This window comes from Arachis hypogaea, chromosome 1, assembly GCF_003086295.3.
Source record: "Arachis hypogaea cultivar Tifrunner chromosome 1, arahy.Tifrunner.gnm2.J5K5, whole genome shotgun sequence".
In the NCBI taxonomy this organism is placed as follows: Eukaryota; Viridiplantae; Streptophyta; class Magnoliopsida; order Fabales; family Fabaceae; genus Arachis; species Arachis hypogaea.
Window position 1 is genome coordinate 14,496,185 of NC_092036.1, and position 20,991 is coordinate 14,517,175.

The following is a 20,991-nucleotide window of genomic DNA, read 5'->3' on the forward strand; positions in this document are numbered from 1 at the left end:
AAAAGGACTTTGAGTCATTAAAATTTTTTACTTTTGGGATTGATTTGATTTAATTATATAAATTTATCATGTTAACAGCCAATTAGAAATGTTAGGTATGTTGTACAGTGTTACTTAATGTGTCATATTAGCAAATTCTAATGCTATTAATAATCGAAGCGATAGAAGGACTAATGTGATCAATTTAAAATATTTTAAAGATGAATTTGATTAAAAAAAATCTTTCATAGATCAATATAAAAAATAAGTGACCTTTTATAGACGAATTGAATCATTTATTCGAGTTTATGTGCATAAGGGTCCAATAATTCAAGAAACAAAAGATCAAGAATGTGAAAAGAAAGCATATAATGCAGTTACTTAGGCAGCAAGCAAATTAGTTATTAGTAGGTTAAGTTTCTGTTTTCTGGTTTTATGTTAATTAGTGTGCTTGGCTCTAATAAAGGAGTGATGTGTGGCGTATATATATACACCACAGCCTTGTGTAATTGTGATTCATTGATAATACAGAATCATATTGATCATTCACAACACTCTTCTCCCATCTCAATTCCATAATTCACAACCCTTGTGTAATTTAATTTATATTATATCTTACATCATAAGTAGAATCTTACAAATACTCAGCATTTATTGACATACATAATTGATAACGAATGTCCATTACCATGGAACCAACACTAAACTATACATATATAGTACACAACCAGATCTAACGCAGACAAACACATACATATCATTACTCGAATTTCAAATGCTTTTCAATTGATCCCAAAAGCGTGGAATTAAGGTAATCTTGGGGACCATGATTAGGTAAGCCTGGAATTAATAAGCCTACGGTCCTAAAAGCAAATAGAAACCATCCTTCTCTATAGTTAGGTCCATTGATGTACGCAATTATAAAGCTCCTTATTAGTTCCAAAAATGCCTGCACTGCCATGGGTATAATGCACCATGGCGAAAAGTAGTTCTTGTTCGGTTCATCCTCAAGAACCTTCAAGATAAAAACAGAGATTAAGAATCATGCTAAATTGGTAATCTTAGAATAATTTTTTTAACTTTACTTTTTTACAATTTTTTAATTAAGATAAAGTAAATTTTTTATCTCGAAACATGAAATTGTTTAAAATTTTGTCCCTCAAACTTTTATCTTTCGAATTTTGTCCCTAAAATTTGCTTAGCTTCGCCGAAGGACCTAATTGAAAATTTTAACAAACAAAAAAAAAAAGAATTCAGAAACAAAACTAAAAAAGTCCCAAACTTTAGCTACATAGAATTTAAGATTGAAAATTTATGATTTAAGATCTAGAAATTGAAATAAATAAAATAATTTTTAAAAAGTTAACTGATGTACATATTGGTTGCAAAAAAGTTGGTTCCTCTATCATTACTTAAAAGGTTAATTAGTAATAAATTAAGATAATAAAACTTATATACAGTGAGAGTTTAAAATTTTATTGGCGTAAATAAGTATGGAAAGATTATGTTATTTGAACTATAACTCATTGGCTATTTTACACGAACAAAAATGATATTAAGCGAAGATGTAGATTTATATGCAGTTGTCTTCATATAAAGTTAATACTTAAGAATCGTTAGATAATAATTTAATTAAATTTATCAAATTATCTAATGATTTTCAATTATCAACTTCACATTAACACAAATATAAGTAAGTTTTCACCTTAAGAGAATCATATAATTATGAATTTATGATGGTCACTATTTGTCTTACCTTGAGTTTGTAGCGCCAATTAAAGAACAGACAGGTACCAAAGTGCTTGAACATCATTTCCTTGTCATCGTACGGCAACCTTGGAACTATATCATTGTTGTAAACAAACCTACAATACATAACAGAATGTTCCTTCAATTTCTTCTTCATATACCTCGTATACGCCTCATCTCCAACTCTTGGCTGTCCAAACGTGTAGATCCCTTCAAGCCTCTCCAACAACAATGTCTCATCTTGCAAAAACAAAATTGTCCCAAACAAAATTGCAAGTGCACCTCCCAAACTATGACCCGTTACTATGAACTTTGCTTTCTCATTTTCACTTAGCCCTTTTCTTAGGATGTCCCGCACAAGATAATATGCCAATGGTGGAAGATTTTGGTCTCGTTGGATTTCCTTTGGCCACCCCACATTCTGTTGTAGCCCCAACGCTTTCATGAAGCCGCCGTGCATTCTTCCGACCCCGGGGATTCCGTACCATGAGATGTCGATGTCCGTGCACCAGTCGTCGGCGTTGAAGGGTTCCGTTCCTCTGAAGGCTACAACATAAGTGTCACGCTCCTCATATTTATCCAAGAAAATTAACACTTGTGTTGTTGCCTTTCCTTGATATTCTGCAAAATGAATGTCATACATTAATATTTAAAAGACCGTGAAAACTCAAAACTCAGTTACAGTCAATTTTCAATTTTACGTGAAGTTGATAATCAAGAGTTATTAAATAAAAATTTAGTCAAATTAATTAAATTATTTAACTGCTTTCAACTATCAACTTCACATAAAATTGACTGCAATTGAATTTACTACGCTCTCTTTTATACTTTGGTAATTAAAAAAGTTTAAATACACAATTAATTATTAATTAATCGTATTTTTATTCCGGCGTCAAAATTATCTAAGTGTATCAATAGTGTTTTATAGTGTTATTTGTTAGGCTATAATGTATTAGTAGGTACAAGTTTCTTAGTTCTTACCATTCCAGCAGTTGTAACACCCCACAAATTCCATCTGCACGAAAACACACAAAGACGAATCATATATATCATAGAATTAACCTAATAATAATAATAATAATAATAATAATAATAATAATAATAATAATAATAATAATAGGCTTTTTAGACTTTTAGTTAACTCTAAGAGACAAAAAATATTACTTTTAAAAATATTATTTTATTCTAAAATATTCATTTATTTCATTTTAAGAAACTAAAATATTATTTTAATATTACATTAAAAAAACTAAAATAAATAAAATTAATTAATATTGTTTGATTGTATTACGAATTAAAAATTAAAAAATTTAGTTTCACTTTAAAAAATTGAAATACCCATTGAATTGATTTGTATAGACAAAAAATACCTTTTTTTACAATTAATATTGAAAATGCTAAAATATCCTTCTAGGTTTAGTTTAGATTTTCAATTGTATCAGAAAATGAAACTTTATTTTGAAAAGATTAAAATATTTTTTCAGTTCATTTTAAAAGACCAAAATATCTTTTTAGCATTATGTTTGAAAAGATAAAATACTTTTATAGGATTAATTAAGATGATTTGATTGTATTAGAAATGAAAAATGTTAATTTGATTTAAAGAAAACTAACATGTCCTTTTGATTAGTTTTGAAATATTTAAAAATTTAAATTAAATTTAAAAATACTAAAAAACATTTTCAGTAATAAATATGTTTAATTGTATTAGAATTTATAAATTTGAATTTAATTTCAAAAGACTGAAATACCATTTCATTTATTAAGATACTAAATTATACTTTTAGCATTGATGTAAAAAAAGCTAAAATACCCTTATAATAATTTGAATTAGTTCTCAAAAATTATTTTATTCTAGTTAAAGATTTATTAAACAAGAAGGATATACAAAAATTTTTGCATACATGCATAATATATACCTTCCAAACATCTTGAATGGTAGCTTGGACAAACGCTGCATTCTCATAAGCAGCTTTGGCAGCCATCATTGAAAGTGCAACATAATATGTGCAATCGTCACGTTTTACTGCATCCAACTGAACTCGTGCGTCTAAGCTTCCAATTAAAGACAAATACTTCGCTGATTTACGATCAGGCAAAATCACCTTCCCTGTTTATAATTTAATTTGACATTAATTGATTAATTAAAAATGTTAAACATAATATACAAGAAATTAATTTATAATTACAGCTAGAGATATAACTATTTTGTTATCAGCCTAACCTTCTCCAACATACTAATTTTTACCAAATAACATCTTATTTAAGAATTTTATTTTGATGTACTGTCAGTATAAAAAGTAATTTTATACGTGTATTTAATTACTTAACGTTACATCAATAAAAATAAATATTTTTTATATTGACTGTGTAAATGGTCATTCAAAAAAAATAATGTGATTGTACGACTGTATCAAACATTTTACACTATTAGTGCATCAAAATTAAACTCTAATAATTTTAATCCCAACTCATGTTATTTACAAATAACTTTTTTACCTAAACAATTAAATCATCTACTTTATGTCTCTAGTTAATTATTTTTTATTTTAATAAATAAAATAAATGTAATATTTACCAAAATAAATAATTTTACGAGTATTTACCGATTTTAATTCCCTTGTCATATCTCGTGTACACTGTGAACGAGATGATTTTTTACGTATCTCGTTTACAATGTAAACGAGATATGGCCTGTCTGCGCCTATATATAGAAGTCGTTTACAATTTAGTTCCGGACCCCAGTTTGACTTTGTAAACCTCTTTCTCCCCGCTTTTAACCATTTCTTACTATACCTTTGACCGAATCGATGATGGCGCGCTAAGCGGAAAATGATGGAGATATCAACAGGCTAAACGAGATGACACATTACGCTGAGGCGGCCGACTTAGTTTTGTTATGTTTGTTTAATTTAAGGATGTGGTCGTTGTTAGGGTAGTCATGAAGAACTGGAATGTAGTTATATGAATTAGGAGTTAGGTCTGCAGGAGAAATTTAGAATTCTATTCGCTTGTGTTAGGTTGGTATGACATAATTATTAGTTTGGAACTCGGTTATTCTTGTGCTATGTTGTTAGTATTTATAACGCTGTAGTTAGGATTTGCCTATTATCGAATATGTAATGTAGAGACGTGTAGGCTAGAAATTTAAAATATTGTATTTTTAAGGCTAATTTTTTTTTTCATTCTTCAGAGGCCTCGCCTCCTACTGCTCCGGCGAGTGAGCCATACTTTACCTCAACCGGACGCCATCGTCCCGTATCTGGCTAAGGCAAGATTTGGCAACATGGTGCCCCTCAGGGATTTTACTTTTGACAATTCCCTGATTTCGGCACTGGTGGAGCGATGACGTCCAGAGACGCACATGTTTCATCTCCCGTGGGGTGAGGTCACTATCACCCGACAGGACGTGGCGTACCACTTAGGCCCACACGCACACGGTAACCTCGTCGGGGGTGCCTCCGTGACTTTGGTAGGTGGTACCATACGGAGACGTGGGCATTGGTTGAGCAGCTGCTCGACGCCAGACCTCCCGTGGTAGCACAACAGGCGAAGTAGAGGAAGGAGTCCTTCATGCTGAAGCTTATGTTGCTACGGGATCATGTGGGATGACGTGGCACCTTAAATTTGTAAGGAAGAACGACCATGACTCGGTGCTCTCAGACTCAACAATGGCAAAAGCAATTGGCAGTATGTTGCTGTTCCCGTCTTGCGCTACCGCAATAAGCAACACTCCACCGTACTTGCCATACAGATGCGTGCCGTCTACGGATACAAACGGCTTGCAATGCTTGAAGGCCTCGACATATGACAGGAAAGCCCAAAATACTTTGTCGAACATGCAGCAGTCGCGCATCATGAGGTGTCCATCGTAGTACGGTTTGACGCGCAGGTCACATATGGTGCCAGGGAAACAGCTCTGCAGTGCCTAAAGCAGTTTCGGCACCTTGTTGTACGAATCTTTCCAATCACCGTAGATCCATACAATTGCCTTCTACTTTGCCATCCACACCTTTCTGTATGAGGGTTTGAAGTGATAGCTTGCCCAAACCACACCTTGCAAGACCAGGATACTGACAGAGGGATTGGACTGAATCAAGGGCAATATAACCTTGCAGATGAGACTGCTATTTAACTGATGATGATCTTGAGACATGGTGGGTGCTAGAAAGCTGTGTGGTCCACCAAACCTCCGAACCTCCTTAATCACAACAAAAAATTTATGCTTACACTATATTTCTAACCTACATAACATATCATACAAAAGTACTCAAATTCACAATTAAATTTGAACTTACCAGTAACCGAGATTCTGACGAAAGGTCACACGGAAGCTCCATTGGCATCCACTGTCAGCTTGACGGCACTGCACATGGTACTTTAACCGGCCGGACTCGATCACCCGGTACTCAGCACTCCTGCGAATACTGTAATTCTTCACACTTTGAAGCACTGCCTCTCAGCTTATGAACCTGTGTCCGACCCGAAACTCTACACTGCCGTCTAGGTTGTAATCCACTTCACAGGTGTCAGAAACCGGGGTCTTCTCATACATGGCGTCCAGATCTAGACTGTGATAGTGACTTGGCACAGCCGATAGCGCCAGAATTGGGTGAAGTGGAGGCAGCACATGGCGCGCCACAGCCCCGGCAGGTGTCTCCAGCACAAATTCATCCTCATCGCCACCATCGAAAGACTCATTGTCCGCATTGTTCGCCACGTAATCCTCGTCCGACTCCTCCTCACCCTCCTCTGCCTCATGCTCCGAAATCGCGACTTGAATGGGCGGTGGTGCGAGAGGTCGGTCGTCCTGCACATAGGTTTCGTGTACGAAACTCTCACTACCACTGTGACCCACCTCGGCGGACAGCTCCATTACCTGTTCACACATGATCCTCTCATGAATGTCGAACATCAATAGCACATGCTCGTCCCCGTAAAGTCGGAATAGTCAAAACTGGAAGACTCCAGTTCTCATGGGTGCCAGCAACCTATAACCCACCCTACCCATCTCCATCGCTTGTATACCACCGAGCTTGCTCAATATTAAACTCTTCAAATCCGACAACGTCTCCACACGCTGAGTGCGAAACAGTATCGGATCCTGACACTCAAATGTCACCCCATTGTCGCCATTTCTCATACAACAATTGGGATAAACAAGCATAACTATGAATGGATTGTTACTGGCCATTCAGGTTTGTTTTTGTGAAAAAACGAGACAGAGAAAAGATATGAAATGTGTGTGGAGAATACCAAAGGTTACACATTCTTTTATAGATACTTAATATTTGTCCTTTATTATCTCGTTTACAGTGTAAACGAAATGTGTAAACTACTGTAAACGAGATATATACGTGTCACTCTGATGTGTTATATCTCGTTTATACTATAAACGAGATACGTTCTGTAATAGCCCAAACCACCCGTTAGCACAATATTGTCCGCTTTGGCATACAAGGCCTCACGGTTTTGTCTTTAACGATAGAGATGATAGCCGAAACCCCCCACACTCCTTACAATCCACCCTCCTAAGGGAGCCCAGCGCCCTCGCTAGCACATCGATCCGGGTTCTGGCTCTGATACCATCTGTAACAGCCCAGACCACCCACTAGCACGATATTGTCTGCTTTGGCACACAAGGCCTTACGATTTTGTCTTTGACGATAGGGATGATAGCCGAAACCCCCCACACTTACTCGTCAAAATGCGTCATGCTAGGGAAAGATATCCACATCCTTATAAGGCATGCTTCGTTCTCCTCCCCAACCGATGTGGACCTTACATGAAAAATCATCTTGAACAATATAAATAAGATATAACAAAAAAAATTTAAATCGATAAATATTCGTAAAATTATTTATTTTAATAAATATTATATTTATTTATTTATTAAAATAAAAAATCCAGTTAATGAACGGTACGACTAGTTTTGGAATACCAATTTCTATTTTCAAGAGACAATTGTTTGCAGTAAAAAGTTTTATAGAACATCAACTACCAAAAACTATTCTGTTTTCCCCAAAGTATTTATTTATATGAATAAAGTGTAAGTAGTACCGTTAAAAGTTACTACTTAAACCATATATTTTAATTAATTTTTGTCCGCACAGAGTATATAATTTCACATAGCTTAGATATATATTAAACTTTAATAAATAAGAAAAAAAATTGTATTAAGTGCTGGCTGAAAGATACTGAAAGCTACTTCCAGCGTCAGCCCTGTATCTCTATGAATAAATTAATGACTAGATGACAATAATTAGTACTATTAGGATCAAGATTAGGATTACCGAATATGATTAATAAATTTTTTTTGTGTGGCGCCAGGGACGGACTTACTAGGGTGAGTGGAGGCTTCGCCCCAACTCTTTTAAAAAAGCATTAATAGTAATAAATTATTAGGTGCGATTTAATTTTTTAAAAATTTATTTAATATTATAAATAAAAATTTAATATAATTTAAATATTAATAATTTTTAATATTTAAAAAATAAATAATAATATTTAAAAAATATGAAAAGATATTATTATTAATATTTTTTAATTAAATAAAATATTTCAAATTTTATAAATTAAATTTTTTTGTGAACGTCCTTTTTTATTTATTTGGTATTAATTTTTTTTATTTCAACTATTACAACTGAGAGTTCTTTTTCAGTTATGAATATTGTGAAGAATAATTCAGAAACAAAATAAAAAATAAATTTCTTACTAATTATCTTTTAATTATATTAAAAAAATTGTTAAAAAATTTGACACAAATTATATTATCAATGAATTTTATAAAACGAAAAATTAATCATTTCATTAATAAAAAGTACATATATACATATTTTTTTATACTTTTAAATATATTTTCTATCAATATATTTTTGTAATATATTTTACATTATATAATTTTTTGTATAATTTTTTAATATTATATATGTTATTAGCCCTATAATAATATTTCTAAATCCCTGTGTGTGGCGTTATTGAGTTCACACCATTCCTTACACCTTTTCTTTGTGAAAAATGTTCTTCAAATTATTACGAGAATTATTTTGATTTTTCAAATATCTTTCACACTTATTTAAGTGAATTAGTAAATTAATTATTAGATTAATTTAATTTAATATACGAAAATTATTTTAATTCATCTAATTTAAAGAAAAACTTTTAATAATTAATTTTGTATAATATCGTGTGAAACATATTTTGTGTCAGTTTTTCTTCCAATTAAACCGTGTTTCTGCACGTATGAACTATAAATTTATTAAGTTAAGCTCACTCCGATCTAGTACTCCAAATTAACATTGATTTGCACCAGGACTATCAACAATTAGATATCTGAAGCTTTGACTGTGGCTTTATAAAACAAAATGACTGATGCGTTAATGCGAAATCCTCAAAGTGATATCTGAATAGAAGAAGCAAAACTTTCTTAAAACAAATTTTTTTATTTTAGAATAAAATATTATTTTAGTCTTTAATGTTTGGATATTTCAAACGTTTTATTTTAATTTTAAATAAATTTAATATTATTCTACCATTAAATTTGACTTGAACAATTAATAAAATTTTTTATATTAATAATTATTGGTCGATTAATTTTATTTATATACTAAGATTAAATGTTACATTAGCTTTTAAATATACTAATTATTTATGTTAAATTTAAATATGAAACAACGTTCAGTCTAATTAAAATTTTTAAGACTGAAATAAGACAATTAAAATATTAAAAATCACATTTATATTTAATCCAAAATTAAGATCATCAAAATAATACTTTACTCTTTATTTTAATATTTATTTACTTTTAAGATTTCAAATATTTGTAAAGTTATATTCTTTCTATTTTAAAATAATTTTCTTTAAGAGACAGATATTAAAAAATTATAAGTCCTTATAAAGTAATGTATGTGTAACTAATGATTATCCAACTACCACATTTAATTAGTAAAAAAAATTATTAATAGTTTCTTAAGCACAAATTAGTCTAGTTAGTAGTTATATTGTGCTTAATAGTTTCTAGTTTGCACCTGAACTCTTCTTCCATTTTTCCATTTTCAAAATAAATTATAATTTTGACCGTGAAAATATTAAGGAGACACAAATAATCCTGAAAACTATAAACTAATTTGATGCACATTAAAATTCTGTTAGTTTGACCAAATTACCCAAAAAAACTTTCGATAAAATTATACAAAATTATTAATTCAATCTTCAATTAGAAAAAATCAAATTAGTTTATATCTTTTCATAATTAAAACGTCAAAATTCAATTTATTCAGAGAGTTTAAAAATAAGAGAATAAAGCAGGAAAAGATATATGAGTATGAAGATGAGTTGAAAGAAGTAATTAACTAACCCCTGAGAAAGTTAAGTATGAGGAAGAAGAAACCACCGTTGAGAAGAAGCAAGTTGACGAAGCGCTCAATACAGTTTCCAAGGAAGGCTAACGGTTTTGCAACAAACTGTAACAGTTTCTGGAGAACGATAGAGACAAAGATAAGCCAACGGTGCGCGAAGCTGTCTTCATAATCTCCACCTGCATGGCTATCAACAAACTTTCTCTTCCCCACGTTCTTCGAAAACAAGAGTTTAACGAGGTCAACCAAGTGTGCGTCTTCGTGGTTCAGTAACATGTAACTGTCTGCGAACCCTTTGTTGCAATCTGAGGCCATGGCCGCTTAAGGACCAAAGATTAATTAATAATTATTGTAATAAGGAACAAGATTGGGGATCGGATGCAAAGCGGGGTTGTTAGTATTTAAAGGGGAAAAGCAAACAGCACGTGATTAGTGGGGCTAAGAAGAAAGAAGGTAGAAACTACTAGAGACGGTAAAATTAAATTAGGAAAAGCTAAGGTTGTCTTCCAAGTTTTTGTCAGCCTGCAGATTATTATTATTTCTTTTTAAAGAAAAAGATGTGGTTCTAATGAATCGAGTAAATTACATGGGACATGAGAGTAAATATGAGATCATCATGGGATTTTTTATTTTAATAAATAAAATAAATATAATATTAACCAAAATAAATAATTTTACGATATATACGTTATCTCGTTAACATTATAAACGAGATATGACACGTCAGCGTGGCATGTGTATATCTCGTTTACACTGTAAACGAGATATGACCCGTACGTATCTATATATGAAAATCGTTTACAGCTTTCTAAACTCCAGTTTGACTTTCTCAACATATTTCTCTCCTCTTTTAACTATTTCTGATTATACCTGTGACTGAAGCGGTAATGGCACACTAAGTGGAGAATGGCGAGGATATAAACAGGCTAAACGAGACGACACATTACGTCGGAGTGGCCGATTTCGATGTTAGTTTTATTACGGTTGTTAAATTTAATGTTGTTGCTATTGTTAGGGTAGTTATGAAGATATGGAACGTTGGTATATAAGTTAGGAGTTAGGTCTGTAAGCTTAATTTAGAACTCTATCCGCTTGTGCTAGGTTGCTATGACATAATTATTATTAGTTTGAAAATCTGTTATTTCTGTGCTATGTTGTTAGTATTTATAATGTTGTAGTTAGGATTTGCCTATTATCGAATATGTAATGTAAAGACATGTGTAGGTTAGAAAGTTAAAATATTGTATTCTTAAGTCTAAAATATTTTTGTTTATCATTCTTCAGAAGCCTCGCCTCCTACTGCCCCGGCGAGTGAACCATACTTTACCTCCACCGGACGCCATCGTCCCGTATTTGGTCGGGGCCAGATTCGGCGACACCGTGCCCCTTAGGATTTTACTTTTGACAATTTCCTAATTTCGACATTGGTGGAGCCAGGGACAGACCTAGTAAGAGACATAAGGGAGCACTTGCCCCCACTGGGTTTTCATTTTTTTTTAAAAAAAAGATAGTTATATATAATAATGTATCTCTACTTTAAATTTTAAATGATCACGCTACAAATAAATTATACTCAATTGGCTAAAATTTCAAATTAACTTTTATATTTTTTTATTATTTTGACTATTATTTAACTTAATTAAATTTAATTTTTGTACCATCACTCTTTTATTCTTTTAGACTCTTTTTTTATTTTTATATTTTTAATTTTTTTATTTCTTGTCTAGTAGTCATCTTCTGTTCATCAAAAAGTAAATTTCAAATTCTCCATGTTTTTTTATATAACTTTCTAAGTTTTTATATATCATCCAATTTTTTTTATATTTTCAATTGTAAATTTTAATTCAAACAATTATAGTTTAGATATTAATCTAATATTCTCTTAATGACTTTATATATTTTATTTTATTCTCAATTTATTCATCTTTATTACTTATTTTTTATTTTTTGTTCTATTATATATACCTGTGTTGCATATAAAATCTTAAAATAAATTAATTAATTTACTAATTTAGAATATATTTTTTATTTTTGAAAATAGTAAAGACAAAGTATTTTAATTACAATACATAATTAAACAGATGAATAAAATCTTTCATCTAACATTATATTAAAATTAAATTAAAAATATATAACAAATTTAATTATTTTAAGAAAAAAAAGAAAAAAATATAAATTAAGGTTATATTATTTTATATAAACATACTTTTATATATATAGATTTAATTTTTCTAGTATTTATATAAAATTTTAGTTTTAAATTATAAATATTAGTGTGTCATTAGTTGCTAATGTGTCAATTGAGTCAGTCTTTTATTATTACATGTGCATAAAAAAATTATTTAAGATAACAAGTTATCTATAATTTAATTAAAATATTTTAAGTTCAAATTTTAGAAATAAAATTTTTTTTTATAAATTATATATAATGAATAGTATTTTAAGAATAAAAGTGTTCATTAACTTTTTTTAATTTTTATATCTTTATATAATTAATAATATTCAACAAAATTTATTTTAGTGTATATTTTTGCCTCCACTCCTAAAATTTTCTGGGTCCGTTACTGGGTGGAGCGATGGCGTCCAGAGACGCACACGTTTCAGCAACCATGGTGCCGGAGAAACAGCTCTGTAGTGCCTGAAGCAGTTTCGGCACCTTGTTGTACGACTCTTCCCAATCACCGTAGATCCGTGAAATTGCCTTCTGCTTTGCCATCCATACCTTTCTGTATGAGGGGTTTGAAGTGATAGCTTGCCTGGACTGCACCTTGCAAGACCGGGATACTGATAGACGGGTTGGACTGAATCAAGGGCAATATGACTCTGCAGATGAGACTGCTATCTTACTGACGATGGTCATGAGACATAGTGGGTGCAAGACAACTGTGTGGTCCACCAAACCTCAAAACCTCCCTAATCACAACAAAAAATTTATTCTTACACAACATCTATAACCAAAATAAAATATCATACAAAACTACTCAAATTCACAATTAAACTTGAACTTGCCAGTATCCGAGATTCTGATGAAGGGCCACACGGAGGCTTTATTGACACCCACTGTCGGCTTGACGGCACTGCACATGGTAATTTAACCGGTCGGACTCGATCAACCGGTACTTAGCCGTTAGCACTCCTACAAATAATGTACTTCTTCACACCTTGAAAAACCGCCTCTCAGCTTCTAAACCTATGTCCGACCCGAAACTCCACACCGTCGTCTAGGGTTTAATCCACTCCACAGGTGTTAGAAACTAGGATCCTCTCATGCATGGCGTCCAGATCTAGACTGTGATAGTGACTTGGCGCAGCTGATAGCCGAAATCGGGTGAGGTGGAGGTAGCACATGGTGCTGCACAGCCCCTGCAGGTGTCTCCGGCATAAGCTCATTCTCATCGCTACCATCAGAATACTTACTGTCCGCACTGTCCACCACGTAATCCTCGTCTGACTCCTTCTCACCCTCCTCTGCCTCATGCTTCGGAATCGCGACATGAATGGGTGGTGGTGCGAGAGATCAGTCGTCCTGCACATAGGTTTCATGTACGGAACCCCCACTACCACCGTGACCCACCTCGGCGGACAGCTCCATTACCTGTTCACACATGATCCTCCCATGAATGTCGAACATCAGTCATACATGCTCGTCCCCATGAAGTCGGAATAGTCAAAACCAGAAGACTCCATTTTCTTTGGGTGACAGCAACCTATACGCCACCCTTCCGATTTCCCTCGCTTGTGTCCCACCGAGCTTGCTCAATATCAAACTCTTCAAATCCACAACGTCTTCACATGAAAAGTGCGAAATAATATCGGATCCTGACACTCAAATGTCACCTCGTTGTTGCTATTTCTCATACGACAATTGGGATAAAGAATCACAACTATGAATGGATTATTAGTGGCCATTCAGCTTTGTTTTTTAGACAAAAAGAAGACAGAAAAAGAATATGAAATGTGTGTGAAGAATACCAAGAATTTACACATCCTTTTATATTTGCTGAATATTTGTCTTATATATATATATATATATATATATATATATATATATATATATATATATATATATATATATATATATATATATATATATATATATATATATATATATCGTTTACAGTGTAAACGAGATATACACGTGTCAGCCTGACTTGTCATATCTCGTTTACATACGTAAAAAATCATCTCGTTTACAGTGCAAACGAGATGTGACAAGAAAATTTAAATCGGTAAATACTCGTAAAAATATTTATCTTGGTAAATATTACATTTATTTTATTTAATAAAATAAAAAATCCGATCATCATGTGCTTGTTTTTATTAATTTAAATTTTGAAAAAAATAATTTTATAATATAATATTAAAATTTATATAATATAAAAATTTAAAATTTAATCTTTATTTTAAAAAAAAAATTTCTAGCGTAGAACAAAAAGAAAACGTGTTAGGAATATTTATATAAATATTCGCATCGCTTTTCTAACTTGAATTTTATGACGGAAAAGTCTAGGGGACCATCAGTTTTGTTGAATTTTAGCCAGCATGTAACCAGCAAAGGAAGGTGAGCCATTAGATGAAATCTCACACCAATCTCACACCATCAAATCATTATTGATGGCTAGTTGATGGCTAACAATCACAAAAATTGCTGGCCCCTAGCATTGCTCTTTTATGACAACCTATTATGTTAATGTAATTTTCACACTATTTTCATAAAATATTATACTAAATTTGTTGTAATTCATCAATTTAGATGATTGGCTATTAAACATTATGGATTGTCAAGTCAAAGATAATTTTAATAGAAAAACTAAAGAAGAGAGAAGAAGTATTGAAATATAGATAAATATATTAACTTCACAAAATTTCCAAATTAAATGTTACAATAAAAGTGAAAGAAAGAATAAAAAGCAAATGAAAATGAAATGAAGATGGAAAGAAATGTAAAAGGAATATTTAGTTTTTTCCTTTGTATGTGTTTGCATCAACATACTATTAATTAAGATGTTTACAGTATTTTGCCAAATGAATCCAATATCTTTTTCTAATCCTAACCCTCTTATTTATAGAAAACTAAACCAATTAAAAAATTATAATTTAACAGGCTTGATATGTTGTAACTTCTACATAAAGGTACGTAAGTTATAATGTCTATGAGAGTACAAAAGTGGCACTTTTGTCAAGTATACACTACAGTAAATTTATTGATTATGGTCGGATTTGTCGTGGGATATTACTGACACATTTATCATTGGATTTTGCGTGAGATTACCATCATGTTTTATTTAGACAAAAAATTACCATCAAATTAGATATTCTATCCCAAAATTTAACCGTAAGTTTTGACACGAATAAACAATCTAATGGCATTAAATTTATCGTCAACTTTATCGGTAAAATAATTCAAAGGTAACGCTCAACAAAAAAATGCACTATTTGATAACTGTAAAATTTTTACTGTTGAATTTTTTGGTGACACAGATATTAATCCAAAAAAAAATACAAAATCATTAGTTTTAAAAGTGTAAAGGAGTAGCTAGTAAAAAGAATGAGGAAGTTGAAGCACCCTTAGAAGTAGAGGAAGAGCAAAAGATGGAGAAGAACAATGTACAATCTTATGCTCCAAAAGAGAAGGAGACAATGGAGCAATATAAGCCAAGAATTCTATTTCTCCAAAGGTTCAAGGAGGAGAATAAAGAAAAGCAATACTCTAAATTTTTGGAGGTGTTTAGAAAACTTTAAATCCATATTTCTTTCATAGAAGTTTTGGAGCAAATTTTTCTCTACACTAAATTTATGAAAGAGTTGCTTTTCAAGAAGAAGACTTTAAAGGAAGATAAGACAATGGTTATGACCAAAAAGTATAGTGCAATTATTCTAAGAGACTTGCCAAGAAAGATGAAATATCCGAGGAGCTTTCGAATCATGCACCATTAAGAGCACCACCTTTAAAAAAGCACTGTGTGACTTAAGGGAAAGCATCAATCTAATGCCTTTATCCGTAATAAAGAAACTATAAATAAAGGAGGTTAAACCAACATGGATAGCTCTACAAATGCCAGATAGACCACTGAAGTATGCACATGGAGTAGTTGAGAACATCTTGATCAAGGTGGAAAAGTTTCTTCTCCCAGCCGACTTTACAATCCTTGACATGAAAGAGGATGAGAATGTTTCCATTATTCTAGGAAGACCATTTCTAACCACTGGAAGAGCCCTTATTGATGTAGAAAAGGGAGAACTCATGTTGAAGGTACATGATGAGCAATTAGTCTTTAATGTCTTTAAGATTGGTGCACGAATTTGCAATCCGTACAACTAACCAGCAAGTGCACTGGGTCGTCCAAGTAATACCTTACGTGAGTAAGGGTCGATCCCACGGAGATTATTGGTTTGAAGCAAGCTATGTTTATTTTATTAATCTTAGTCAGGATGCCAATAAGGTTATTTGGATTTAATTGTAAGAAGTAAAAGTATTTGGAGTAAGGAATCGTTACTTTATTAATGGAGAATATGTTGGAGTTTTGGAGATGCTTTGTCCTCTGAATTTCTGCAATGTAATATTCAACTCAATTGTTTGTAAAGTTCCATCCATGGCAAGCTGTATGTAGGGTGTCACCATTGTCAGTGGCTACTTCCCATCCTCTCAGTGAAAATGGTCCAGATGCTCTGTCACAGCACGACTAATCAGCTGTTAGTTCTCGATCATGTTGGAATAGGATCCATTGATCCTTTTGCGTTTGTCATCACGCCCAACAATCGCGAGTTTGAAGCTCGTCACAGCCATTCAATCCTTGAATCCTACTCGGAATACCACAGACAAGGTTTAGACTTTCCGGATTCTCAATAGTGGCCGCCATCAGTTCTAGCTTATACCATGAAGATTCTGATTAAGGAAGCTAAGAGATACTCATTCAATCTGATGTAGAACGGAGGTGTTTGTCAGGCACACGTTCATGGATTGAGGAAGGTGATGAGTGTCACGGATCATCACCTCCTTCACAATTAAGCACGAATGAACATCTTAGATAGGAACACACACACGTTTGAATGAAATAGAAACAATTGCATTAATTCATTGAAACACTGCAGAGCTCCTCATCCCCAACAATGGAGTTTAGAGACTCATGCCGTCAAAGTGTATAAAATTCATATATGAAAATGTCATGAGGTCTCAATTAAATCTCTAAAAGTTGTTTAAATAGTAAACTAGTAACCTAGGTTTACAGAAAATGAATAAACTAAGATAATTGGTGCAGAAATCCACTTCTGGGACCCATTTGGTGTGTGCTGGGGCTGAGACTAAAGCTTCTCACGTGCTTGGGCTATTTCTGGAGTTGAACGCCAGGTTGTAACGTGTTTTGGGCGCTGAACTCCAACTTGTAACCTGTTTCTGGCGCTGGACGCCAGACAGCAGCATGAAACTGGCGTTGAACGCTAGTTTACGTCGTCTATATTCGCGCCAAGTATGGACTATTATATATTGCTGGAAAGCCCTGGATGTCTACTTTTCAACCCAATTGAGAGCGTGTCAATTGGACTCCTGTAACTCAAAAAAATCCATTCCGAGTGCAGGGAGGTCAGGATCCAACAGCATGAGCAGTCCTTTTTCAGCCTAACTCAGATTTTTGCTCAGCTCCCTCAATTTCAGCCAGAAAATACCAGAAATCACAGAAAAACACACAAACTCATAGTAAAGTCCAGAAATATGATTTTTTCCTAAAAACTAATAATATTATACTAAAAACTAATTAAAACATGCTAAAATCTACATGAAATTACCCCCAAAAAGCGTATAAAATATCCGCTCATCACAACACCAAACTTAAACTGTTGCTTGTCCCCAAGAAACTAGATGAATAAAAGAGAATAAAAAGAAATCAAGAAGCAATACTATCTCAGAGTTTTAAGTGAAGCTTAGATTCTAATTAGATGAGCGGGGCTAGTAGCTTTTTGCTTTCAAACAGTTTTGGCATCTCACTTTATCCTTTGAAATTCAGAATGATTGGCATCCATAGGAACTCAAAATTCAGATAGTATTATTGATTTTCCTAGTTAAGTATGTTGATTCTTGAACACAGCTACTTTTATGAGTCTTGGTCGTGGCCCTAAGCACTTTGTTTTCCAGTATTACCACCAGATACACAAATGCCACAGACACATGACTGGGTGAACCCTTTTCAGATTGTGACTCAGCTTTGCTAGAGTCCCCAGTTAGAGGTGTCCAGAGCTCTTAAGCACACTCTTTTTGCTTTGTATCACGACTTTAACCACTCAGTCTCAAGCTTTTCACTTGGACCTTCATGACACAAGCACATGGTTAGGGACAGCTTGATTTAGCTGCTTAGGCCTAGATTTTATTTCCTTGGGTCCTCCTATCCATTAATGCTCAAAGCCTTGGATCCTTTTTACCTTTGCCTTTTGGTTTTAAGGGCTATTGGCTTTTTCTGCTTGCTTTTTCTTTCTCTTTTTTTTTTTTTTCTTTTTTTTTTCACTGCTTTTTCTTGCTTCAAGAATCAATTTCATGATTTTTCAGATCATCAATAACATTTCTCTTGTTCATCATTCTTTCAGGAGCCAACAATTTTAACATTCATAAAATTCAATATCCAAAATATACACTGTTCAAGCATTCATTCAGAAGACAAAAAGTATTGCCACCACATATAAATAATTAGAATTTTCCTTATTAAGAACTCGAAAAAAAATTCAATTGCCTCTTTATTCTAAAAATCTACTATTTTATTCATGTTTGATGATGATGAGAAAAATAAATTATAACTTAATTGGAAATAAAACCAAAATAGACATGCTAATTACTACTACTCCTATATAACTTCTAAGGTAAATTTCTATAATAATACTATCACAGAGTTAAAACTTAAAATTAGAACTTAACAACCTGTATTTTGAGAAGTGGATGTTCCTCTAGTCTGTGGGGTGCTTGGTCCTTCAAGAGATAAGTTTTGATGCTTCAGTTCCTTTAAGTTACACCCTTGCTCTTCCTGTTCCCTTAGGTGCCATGATCTTGATGAGTTTTAGCTCAGTGATCATGGCAAATCACACCAAACTTAGAGGTTTGCTTGTCCTCAAGCAAAAGAAAGGATAGGAGAGGAATAGAGGGAGAGGCAATTTCAAAATCCAAAAGATATGATGAGTTGAAAAAGATTTGAAAAAGATTTGGATTGGAAAAAGATTTGTGTTTATGAATTAAGATACATTTGATATTTTTGAAAAAGGGATTTTAGAAATTAGGGTTTTTAGAAATTAGGATTAAAATTTTTGGAATTGAAGGATGATATTTTGAAACATGTTTATGCAAGAAATCATGAATTGAAACATAAAAATTAGAAAATTTGTGAAGAAAAATGAATTTTACCTCCTCTCCACCATCCTGGCGTTAAATGCCCAACTGCTGCATGTTTTGGGCGTTTAACGCCCAGTTGATGCTTCTCCTGGGCGTTAAACGCCCATCTGTTGCTTCTTTCTGGCGTTGAATGCCAGGAAGTCCTTTGTCACTGGGCGTTTTTCTAAACGCCCAGGATGCTGTCAATCTGGCGTTAAACGCCCAGAAGGTGCTTCTTTGTGGCGTTCAACGCCCAGAAGACTACCCTTACTGGCGTTGAACGCCCAGTGGGTGCTTCTTTTGGGCGTTCAACGCCCAAAACATTTCTTACTGGCTTTTTCACGCCAGTGAGCTTCCAAATTTCCCTGTAACTCTGTGAATTCAATCAATTGCTTTTTTTTACCTTGAAGATACTTTGACATATACCTGTAAAAATCAACAAAAACAAATAAAATTAAATTTTGTGATTGGCTGGGTTGCCTCCCAGCAAGCGCTTCTTTAATGTCGTTAGCTGGACTATTACTGAGCTTTAATTAAGTCTCAGTTTTGAGCATTCTTGCTCAAAATTGCTTTCAAGATAATGTTTAACTCTCTGTCCATTAACAATGAACTTTTTGTTAGAGTCATTATCCTGAAGCTCTACGTATCCATATGGTGATATACTTGTAATTACATATGGACCTCTCCACCGGGATTTTAATTTCCCGGGGAATAATTTGAGCCTAGAATTAAATAGCAGAACTTTCTGCCCCGGTTCAAAGGCTCTGGATGACAATTTCTTATCATGCCATCTTTTTGCCTTCTCTTTGTAAATTTTTGCATTCTCGAAAGCATTGAGTCTAAATTCCTCTAGCTCATTTAGCTGAAGCAATCGTTTTTCTCCAGCTAACTTGGCATCAAGGTTCAAGAATCTGGTTGCCCAGTAGGTCTTATGTTCCAGTTCCACTGGCAAGTGACATGCCTTTCCATACACAAGCTGGTATGGAGAGGTCCCTATAGGGGTCTTGAATGCTGTTCTGTATGCCCACAGAGCATCATCTAAGCTTCTTGCCCAATCCTTTCTACGGTTAATTACAGTTCGTTCCAGGATTCTTTTAAGTTCTCTGTTAGAGACTTTAGCTTAACCATTTGTCTGTGGATGATATAGAGTGGCTACCCTGTGGCTAACTCCATAACGAACCAGAGCAGAGTAAAGCTGTTTATTGCAGAAATGAGTGCCCCCATCACTGATTAATACTCTAGGGGTACCAAATCTGCTGAAGATGTGTTTCTGGAGGAATTTTAACACTGTTTTAGTGTCATTAGTGGGTGTTGCAATAGCTTCCACCCATTTGGAAACATAATCCACTGCCACCAGAATATAAGTGTTTGAGTATGATGGTGGGAAAGGTCCCATGAAGTCAATACCCCATACATCAAACAACTCAATCTCTAAGATCCCTTGTTGAGGCATGGCATAACTGTGAGGCAGATTGCCGGATCTTTGGCAACTATCACAACTAAGCACAAACGCTCGGGAATCTTTATAGAGAGTAGGCCAGTAGAAGCCACATTGGAGGA

General features: G+C 33.3%; 1 protein-coding gene and 1 long non-coding RNA gene across 2 annotated transcripts; both read right to left on the reverse strand.

Annotated features, from left to right (window-relative positions):
- Positions 1-550: 550 nt before the first annotated feature.
- On the reverse strand, positions 551-10,604 carry LOC112798648 (triacylglycerol lipase OBL1). Its single transcript, XM_025841632.3, has 5 exons — positions 10,085-10,604; positions 3,648-3,838; positions 2,710-2,743; positions 1,736-2,349; positions 551-994 (listed from the first exon to the last, which is right to left on the reverse strand). The coding sequence occupies exons 1-5, from the start codon at positions 10,398-10,400 to the stop codon at positions 740-742; spliced, it is 1,410 nt and encodes a 469-aa protein (XP_025697417.1). The 5' UTR covers positions 10,401-10,604; the 3' UTR covers positions 551-739.
- Positions 4,871-7,508, reverse strand: LOC140184890 (uncharacterized). Its single transcript, XR_011882471.1, has 2 exons — positions 6,027-7,508; positions 4,871-5,929 (listed from the first exon to the last, which is right to left on the reverse strand). It is a non-coding gene; the product is annotated as an uncharacterized lncRNA (long non-coding RNA).
- Positions 10,605-20,991: the final 10,387 nt, after the last annotated feature.

Bases quoted from the DNA above. Each gene is read 5' to 3' on its own strand.
- LOC112798648 (XM_025841632.3), bottom strand. From the start codon at position 10,400: ATGGCCTCAGATTGCAACAAAGGGTTCGCAGACAGTTACATGTTACTG. The intron at 3,839-10,084 runs GTTAGTTAATTA...AATTATAAACAG, and splicing joins CATACTTAACTTTCTCAGGG to GGAAGGTGATTTTGCCTGAT. The intron at 2,744-3,647 runs GTATATATTATG...GTTTTCGTGCAG, and splicing joins CCATTCAAGATGTTTGGAAG to ATGGAATTTGTGGGGTGTTA.